This window comes from Nymphaea colorata, chromosome 4 (assembly GCF_008831285.2).
Source record: "Nymphaea colorata isolate Beijing-Zhang1983 chromosome 4, ASM883128v2, whole genome shotgun sequence".
Taxonomy (NCBI): Eukaryota; Viridiplantae; Streptophyta; class Magnoliopsida; order Nymphaeales; family Nymphaeaceae; genus Nymphaea; species Nymphaea colorata.
This window is the reverse complement of record NC_045141.1, coordinates 8,158,094-8,166,879: the sequence shown is the minus strand read 5'-3', so window position 1 is coordinate 8,166,879 and position 8,786 is coordinate 8,158,094. Positions and strand designations below refer to the sequence as shown.

The window sequence follows — 8,786 nt, the reverse complement described above, 5'->3', positions numbered from 1 at the left end:
TTGTTGTTATCCCTAGAATAGCAAATTATATGTTTCTTAATGATAGTTTTCTTGGTAAGGGAAAAATTTATGATGATGTTCCTAAAGAAGACAATGAATATGTATTTCTTTACAAAGAAGATGCTTTAGCTGAGAATTCTGATGATAGATGTTGTACAATCTGATATGCCTAGTCGTTATACTCTTGAACTAAACAACCATCTGTAATAAAATCCACTGACCTTAATTCCCCTTAGGTCATTATCTATTACACAGGAAGTCAAGAAGCTAGTAAAGATGTCAACAGCCCACCTGGAAAGACCATTGAGTTAAAAAAAGATCTAGTACACCTATAGGCAGCTTGCTAACTACATCATATGAATCATTTTCTTCTCAGCATGGGACATGCCTGACTGCTATCTCATTTTATCCTATGAGTCTTAGAATGAACTTGCCTGGGTAATAATTAATAATATGATGAGTCATAGACTACTCAGAAGCCTTCTCTCCATCAGCTAAGATGACATTAATTAGGGTTCTTGTAAATTTCTATTAAAGGTTGGGACATATACCAAATTGACGTTAGAATTGCTTTTTTAATAACAATTAAATGTAGAAGTTTATATGAATCTCCCTCTTCGGGCAAAACATTCTACGGTAAGATTCTTTACTTGAGGAATATTTTGTAGTGTAATGTGAACCCCTATGTTTTGATTTAATAAATTTAAGTTATTTGTTACATCTCTAAATTTTAAAATCTTGTTATTCTGATACAACTATATTTTGCTAAGATAAATTTTAAACTTTGTTATTCTGATACAACTCTATTTTGCTAAGATAGCTTTTTTAGGTAAGTCATTCTTCTTTTATATATGTCAATGACATGATTATTACAAGTAGTAGCAAGATGGACATTGTAAATATTTTTATGGCCCTTTTGCTTTTAGACAAAATAAGTTGGTTGGCTTGCTAAAGTTTCAAATTATTGTCATTTTCTTCCCACTACATGATTTTATTTATTTATTGTGCACAAGAAAGTTGAACAGAAGATGACCCCTATTTGTTTTTCGTTTTTCATTTTTTAATGTCAAAGTAAAGCTTAGAATTAGCTCTGCTTTATACTTTTTTCTATAGAATTTTGTGACTTTTTTTTTATTTGGTCTACATTTGGATAAATCCAGTTGAAGTTGGTTCTGTTGATTATCATTTTTAGGTTTTCATGATGCACATACTTCACAATCCAAGAGGTATTGATCATTTTGTAGTGGTTGAATCTGCTTTCAAGCTTATAATTTTTGCTTTTGGTTGAACATTAATATTTAACAACTCATTTAGCTACCGTTCACACAACTGTCGCCATCAGTTTTAAAATCTGAAGGGGTCTTCATTTATCGTACTGTTCAGCATGCTGGTGAGTTTGTTCTTACTCTCCCTACCGCATACCATTCAGGATTTAACTGTGGTTTCAACTGTACTAAGGCAGTCAATGTTGCTCCAATTATTGGTTGCCACATGGCCAAAGTGCAGTGGAACTTTACTGTGAACAGTGTCGTAAAGTTGTAAAAATGCATTACATAATTTAGCTACTTAAAGTTACTCATTCATCATTGTAAGTTGTAACATTTTTTGTTATAACTCTTTTAGGCATGGGTACAGATGGAGCAAATGTGGAGAGAGAAACTTCCTAAACCTTTTGAAGCCAGAAGAATGCATGCAAACTTTGATTTGACTGATGATCAAGAATGCTTTTTATGTTTTTGTGATTCACATCTCTCAGTGATTGGTTGTGAATGTTCATGGAGCCGCTTCTCATGCTTAGAGCATGTGAAGCTACTCTGCTAATATGGTCCAAGAAAAAGATATTTCCTCTTCCATTATGATTTGGATGAATTGCATACCCTTGTAAAAGCTTTAGAAGGAAATCTGGCCACTCTGTACGACTGGGCAACTCGAAAGTTGTCCATTGATGGTTTATCCATGACAACACCCTATAACTCATCTTGTTTGAAGCCAGAAACAAGTTGCAGTAGTTTCACCAAATCAGGGGAAACAGGCTTTGGAACTCTTGCCACCACACAATCAGAGATTACCGGTAAGTTAGAGCCTGAAGTTGGACTTCATGGGTGAGCATTCAGTTGACTCAGTTGCAACTGATGGCCTTTCCTCAGAACTAGAAAACAGGAAATGCAATGCACTGAAATATCCTTCAAAGGAAGGATCAACTTCTAGTGCAAAGAGTCCAAAGGTCCTTGACATGAACGAAGCATGCAAATCTGAGGAAAATGGTTGTGATACTTCAGGAGCCTTTCAGTCAAGTTGAGTAGAAAATAGCCACATGGCTTCATATCTTGTCAACAAACTACACATTATGAATTCTTTGGAATTTCCATCAACCACGAACTCTGATAAGTTATTTCAGATTGATTTTGGTCATCAAGAGTTCAATCTTGGAATGCTTTCACACATTAAAGATGATACTTCTGCAGGTTCAGGGACTAAGGTTAATGTATGCAAAAATTTCCCCGATCTTGGTAGGGAAGGATCTCTTTTAAAGCATAAAAGGTGCACTCCGGATGGATCATGTATTTTTGGAGAGAAGGATAAGAATGTTGATCACGACCAGAAACAGCAGAAATTGCAAAGCAACAGTTCATCTAATGCAGAGAGCGATAGAAGTACGCATAGATATAAGGTCAATGAAAAGCAGTTTTCGTTGTCTAAGGATATATACCTCAATAGCTATTTAAGCATAAAATGCTTGTCTGCACCTCAGAGCGATGAACCTAATGCTAAAGGGGAAAAAGGTTTGAGTGCTGAAATATTCATTAAATTGAAAGAGCATCGTAAAACCATCGATATTGCTTATTCCCAAGAGGAGGATAGTCCATGCTGGGAGCATGTTTCAATGAATGCAAAATCCAGTTCACTTCTTATAGATGGCAGTCTTTGAGAAGGTGCATGTTGTAAAGCAAAAAAACATTTTGGAGTCAATCTGCAGCTTTTGAAACCATCTTCTTGTGAATCATCAGAAAAAGTGCATATCAAAGGAACTACTTCATGCACATATACTATAATGAATGAAAATAAATCCAATTCAACTGTGGCTGTGTGTCCAGCCTCTGGATCGGATACCTGTACCTTTCATATTGAAAAAGACATTGCATGAACCTGTGCCAATAGAAATTGGCTCTATTGTTCCTCGAAAGCTATGGTGCAGTAAGGAAGCCATATTTCCTAAAGGTATGCTTATGTTTTTCTTGTGCTCCTATGATGTCCTTGGTTCACCTTTTGAGTTAATATATGTTGATGATAAAGGGTCACTGTTGCCAACTTTCTGTAGGTTATAAGAGTGGTGTCATGTCCTTTGATATACTTGATCCAATGCGAATTTGTAGCTATACCTTGAACGTATTTGATGTTGGACTGCTCGGGCTCATGTTTAAGGTATGCTGGCAACTTATTTGATTGCTAAACTAATTAAGGCATCACATTTTTAAGGTTTATCACTAAGGAAATGGTGGACATTGTCTTCTTAACCTTTAATGGACTTATCTATGGAAACCACTTTTTCTATGTTCACAATGAGAGCACCATATACCAGCTTAGTTACAATGCTTGACATGTTCACAGACTCATCCAAGCTGTGGATTCTGTATTCAGGTTGGAATTGGGAGTAACTATTCAAAGTAGCAGCTCTGTATTTATCCAACTGCCCTTGATTCAAACTTTAATGGCTGCATAATATAAATAATTTTGCTAGGTAAACCTTATCCCTTCATTGATTATACCAAGTTTGGATAGAACCCGGCTCTTTTTTGGCTAGACCAATGGAAGCTTGAATCTGAATGTATTTGTATGATTAATTAGGCCTCTGATTTTCATCAAGATTTTCCTTCCTTTCTCAAGTTCCATGTCCTATATTTTGACTGCCATAACCCTATTTAGGTAAACATTATTTTGATTACTGTTGGTGTCATTCTTGAAATTTATATAACTGTGAATGTAATATGACAGGTTACAGTTGAGGACAATCCAACTGAAGTCTTTATGCATGCTTCTCCTAGAAAGTGCTGGGACTTGGTGTGTCAGAGGCTTAATGTAGAAATAGAAAAGTTACAAGGCCTCGAAGTGCACAGAACCTGCCACCATTGCAACTCCCGGGAAGTCTTGATGGACTTAAGATGTTTGGATTTTCCTCCTTGCAAATTATTGATGTAAGAATGTCTTCATTCTTCTTTTGCTATAGCCTTGAAGGATGGAAAGTGCAATATGGAAACTATCAATGACATCTGTATATTGGGTAAAGTTTAGCTTAGTGCTTTTGTCAGTATTGTCCAGAGCAGGATTTTTATGACTGTTATTCTTCCCCCAGGCCAAATATAATGCTCGCAATTTATTGGGTTCATTGTTACTTTGACTTCTTCAGTAAATACCAAATCCAAATAAAAATGGGTATCTAGAGGTAGATACAGGTAACCATACCTATGCTCCATGTGTTGAAATATCTAATTGTTTTACATGGATGGTGTTCCTTTGAATACATGGGACGTATCGGTCTGTCACCTTATTTTTAAAATTCTTGAATTAAAGAATAATTCAAACTAATTTCATTAATTTTAAATATGACAAAAAGAAGAAACATGATAATTATTGTCCTTGCATCGTATTGGCAGGATGGCCGATTCAACCCACATCTGCTGATGTAAAAAGACCATCACATTCTTTAAAGGGACGGGAGAATTTGGAAAACACCATTTAATTTCTCCTAAATAATTTTGCTGTTGCCTATTTATTGAAAGATATTCTCTGGATCAAATGTTTGTCGGTAATTATGTGTCAAACACGTTCATTTATTGCATTTGACAAAAAACTAAAGCAAAGCATTTTCAAAGAAAAAACGTTTTTGGTGCTTTAAATAAATTCCAAAAAAATTTCATTTCCAGGCCTACCTTTTATATAATTTTAAAAGTGGACCACATCATATTTTTTTAAATAACATGTTTTTTGTAAAAACTATCAAATACGGATTTCAATCTAACATCCACTGATATGGGGAGCCAAGCTGATTTCTTTGTTTTAATACGATCCTCTTATCACAAAATTACTTTTTATGACTACAGCTAACATTTCACTTTTTAAAATAGGAATTTTACTTCATGCCTTCATTTTACCGTTTAAATTAAAAAGCACAGTCCTTAGATAAATTGCAATAAGATTGTATTAGTTTGAAATCATAAGCAAAAAGAAGACCCCAACAAAGACTCCACAAATAAATTTGTGTTATTACTATAAAAAGGTGCAGAAGCCAATTACCATGAATCATGAATTGCGTCACATTTTCATTGTCAAAACTTTGTTCAAAATAGAAGGAGTTTAGTTCAAATTAGATCCAAAAGAGAAACCTCAGGCCGTGTTTGATTACTTTGGATCTCGGAGACTTTAGGTGCTACAACTGCGGTATATGTAGAAGAAGCTGGTACGGAGAACTAGTGGAAGGGCCTTATCAAATCATCCCTCCCTTGCAGCTTGGATGACCGGCTTTCCTGTAGCTATCGCCTAGCAGCTTCCCGAGCAGATAGCATGCACCACCTTGCCAAAAGAAAAAGATAGAACATGAGACTTCTGGAACTCAAGCCCCTTCGTTTGGAGGTAACCACAGACTCGAGGATCACTCGTGCCGGCCCGAATTCCTAAAGAATTGCTATTTTGTTTTGTCTTTTCAAAAGGACTAATGACATACAATTTTTGGTATCCAGCCCTAGATCTGGTCGAAGAAACACTAGTTTACCTAGTTCTTTCCAATGCTACAAGGCTACGAGAGGACCGAGTGAAAATGACCGAACAGTTTTCAGGTCTCTTTCACGAATGGAAAAAGATGGTGAGTGGATTCCACGTGCCCAACCGGAGACCTGAATCAGAGAAAGGTCCTTTTGGCAGAGAAAGAAGTATCGATGGAAACTTCAATGAAGAGCTTGAAACAACAGACATTGCATTGGAACCTCTCCACAGCTCCTGTTTTCCAAAGATCAAAATTGGGGTTCCCAATGCTTGGCCTCCGAAACAAAGGCTTTGAAGACATAGATTCAAGTCAAATCTTCGTGGAAGGCCCGGGCCGCGTTAGGGGGATTTCTGTTTCGTAAAGCGGTCAAAGACAGAGGGCAGCATTTTCTTCTCTTCGTGAGAACATCGGGATTGGAGTCAAGCATGAGAGGTGTCGAACTTTCCTGCATGAGCTACTGCTCGAGTCAAGCTCTAGTTGAGTCAGGTGTCCAGCATGAGCATCCCGCAAAGCCCATTGGATTGGATAGTCTCATTGGTCTGTTGGGTCGGAAGGTCTTGCTTCCTATTTGTTAATTAATTTCTGGTCCACACGACTTCAGGTAGATAAAGCTGCTACTAAAGCTATGCCTGTCAATCAAGTAGGTGATTTTGGATAGTTTTGAACTACAGTGGACTTGTTTCATAGCTCTCAGCCTGACAAATGATGATTGAGATGAGATTCGGCCAAGGTTGGATCTACTCAGAAGGTCCACGACAAAACAAACTGTGGATCTCTAATCCACAAATTTCAAATCTGTGTGGAGAGAAATCCATGGACTAGAAATCGAGCCACCCCCATCTGATCACTTGCGCGGATCTCACATTATGGACCTATCTCCTGCCATGGCCCTTTCTCCCCACCTTAAACCAACTAGAAGATATGATTCTCAACATCTTTCAAAAAGCAATTGAAACTATCGGCTGTCCATGGCCCTTTCTCTCCACCAAAGAACACTACGAAAATAAACTTTTGGCAATGCAATGGTTTCAGAAATAGCGTTTTGAGAGAGGCAAAGAGAGAGAGAAAGAGAGATATGTTGAAGCTCAGTAGAAGGAGATGAGAGCTCCAAGCCCTCTTTAGGCACTACCTTTAACACTCCTAAGTGCAGGGAACTTCAACACTTTTGATGAGCCTGAGGATTTCAAGAAAGAGAAATAAAAACCATTGGCACTATTGATGATTTCAGACAGAGAGAAAGAGAAGGAGAGGGAGGGAGGGAGAGGGATAGAGGGAGGGAGAGGGAGAGGGGGGGAGATGACTTGCCTGACCATCTCCGAGTATATCTGCAGACACATGAAAAGAGAGAACTCACCCACAAAAGATGCCCTTCGTCTGTGATGATGAAGAGGAGATCAGTAGAAAAAAAAAAAACAGCCCCCACCATTGAAAAGAGAGAGCTCAGCCATAGAATATGCCCTTTGCTTGTGATGACGAGGAGATCCGGAAAAAAAAAAGACACTGCCATGGTCAGGGCCGAGAGAGAGAGAGGGCGAGGATGCAAGCTTTGCATTACCAAACACGGTTTATATTAGGTGAACAACGAGCTGAGCATGGCTCGTTAAACCTCGACTCAAAATCGAGTTTGAGCCAACTATTTTAATGAACGAGCCAAACTCGAGCTCATTTTTCAATTCTTTTTTTAGTCGAGCTGAGTTTGAATTCATTGAACTCGATTTTTTTAAGCTCGACTCTGCTTGAGCAAAAGTAGTAGTTATTTCGTTTTTTCCATTTCACGTTTCATGCCATCCTGTGGTTCTCTCTCTTCTCTTTCTTCACCAATGCTTCATCCAAATGAAAAGCGTCTCATCCAAATGCCCAATACCACCGTTGCCCTTCTCATTTGCTGCTGTAAAGCCTGTCAAGGTATGCCTCTCTCTCTCTCTCTCTCTCTCTAACTCTAAGTCGAGGGTCGCTCATTGGACCGAGGGTTTCTTCAAAACCCTGGCTTCAACAAACGTGGTTTCAGAACACCTTCGCCCGCAACGAGTGAGGGATGAAACCCTCGTTCACTGGAGCTTTGGAATCTAAAACCCTCATTCACTGGAGCAAGGGTTTCTTTCTTCAGAACCTTGCTCCAACAAGCAAGGGTTTCAAAACACCCTCATTCGCAGCGAGTGAGGGATGAAACCCTCGCCCAGCAAAGCAAAGGGTTTCAAATCAATCTGAAAGCCTCACACAGCAAGGGGTTTCAGATTAATCAGAAAGCCTCGCTCAGCAAAGGGTGGCGCTGGAGCGAGGGCTTTCAGGTTCATGAAACCCTCGTTCTAGCAAGCGATCTGAAACCTTCATTCAGCGCTGAGCATGAGCGAAGTTCCTTGAAAACCCAAAACTCAAAATCCAAATATCTCATATGATTTCTCTTTTTCTGCATATACTCTGCTTCATCTCTTCCATAGCAGCAGCATGCTTGCTGCCATATTTTGCCATAGCATATAAATGACACGCTTATATGCTAGTTAAATGAGATCTAGCTCTGACACGCTTGATTGAGCCGAGCTCGAGTTGACATTATATAACTTAATTCGAGCTCGAGTTGTGCAATATAGAAGGCAAGCGGAGTTCGAGCTGACCAAGCTTGGGCTCGACTCAGCTCACGTTCACCCATACTAGAAACTGCATTTTTGAAAATCCTTGGATCTAAGATCGAAGTGTTAAAAATCAACTCTGGATCCTTAGATCTGAATCTATCAAATGGTCCTAGATTCAAATATGAGCTCAAAATTGCTTTGCTTAATAAACGGCTGGGAGGAGCAGTCTCTCAATTAGTTCAACAAAATTAAAAGAATGTACAGAAAAAATAACCAACATGGACACCTTTAAGGAATCGACCATTCAACAGAAGAATGCAAATCAATGCAGCGATGCGAGACTTTCACTACCTCAAACGCAGGATTGCAATGCACCAGAACAAAAATCTTCCTTGAAGGAACATGATCCCCATATCCGTGACGCATTTAATCAACCTCTTTCATGCAGTGAAACCATG

At 38.5% G+C, this 8,786-nt stretch overlaps 1 protein-coding gene across 1 annotated transcript; it reads right to left on the bottom strand.

The window, feature by feature from the left end:
• Window positions 1-5,309: 5,309 nt before the first annotated feature.
• LOC126410017 (uncharacterized) lies at window positions 5,310-7,281 on the bottom strand. Its single transcript, XM_050077537.1, has 3 exons — window positions 7,064-7,281; window positions 6,888-6,932; window positions 5,310-5,568 (listed from the first exon to the last, which is right to left on the bottom strand). Exons 1-3 carry the CDS (start codon window positions 7,263-7,265, stop codon window positions 5,483-5,485), a joined length of 333 nt encoding a protein of 110 aa, XP_049933494.1. The 5' UTR covers window positions 7,266-7,281; the 3' UTR covers window positions 5,310-5,482.
• Window positions 7,282-8,786: the final 1,505 nt, after the last annotated feature.

Bases quoted from the DNA above. Each gene is read 5' to 3' on its own strand.
- LOC126410017 (XM_050077537.1), bottom strand. From the start codon at position 7,265: ATGGCAGTGTCTTTTTTTTTTCCGGATCTCCTCGTCATCACAAGCAAA. The intron at 6,933-7,063 runs GCAAGTCATCTC...TGAAATCCTCAG, and splicing joins ATATACTCGGAGATGGTCAG to GCTCATCAAAAGTGTTGAAG. The intron at 5,569-6,887 runs GTAGTGCCTAAA...TCTTTTGGCAAG, and splicing joins TGCACTTAGGAGTGTTAAAG to GTGGTGCATGCTATCTGCTC.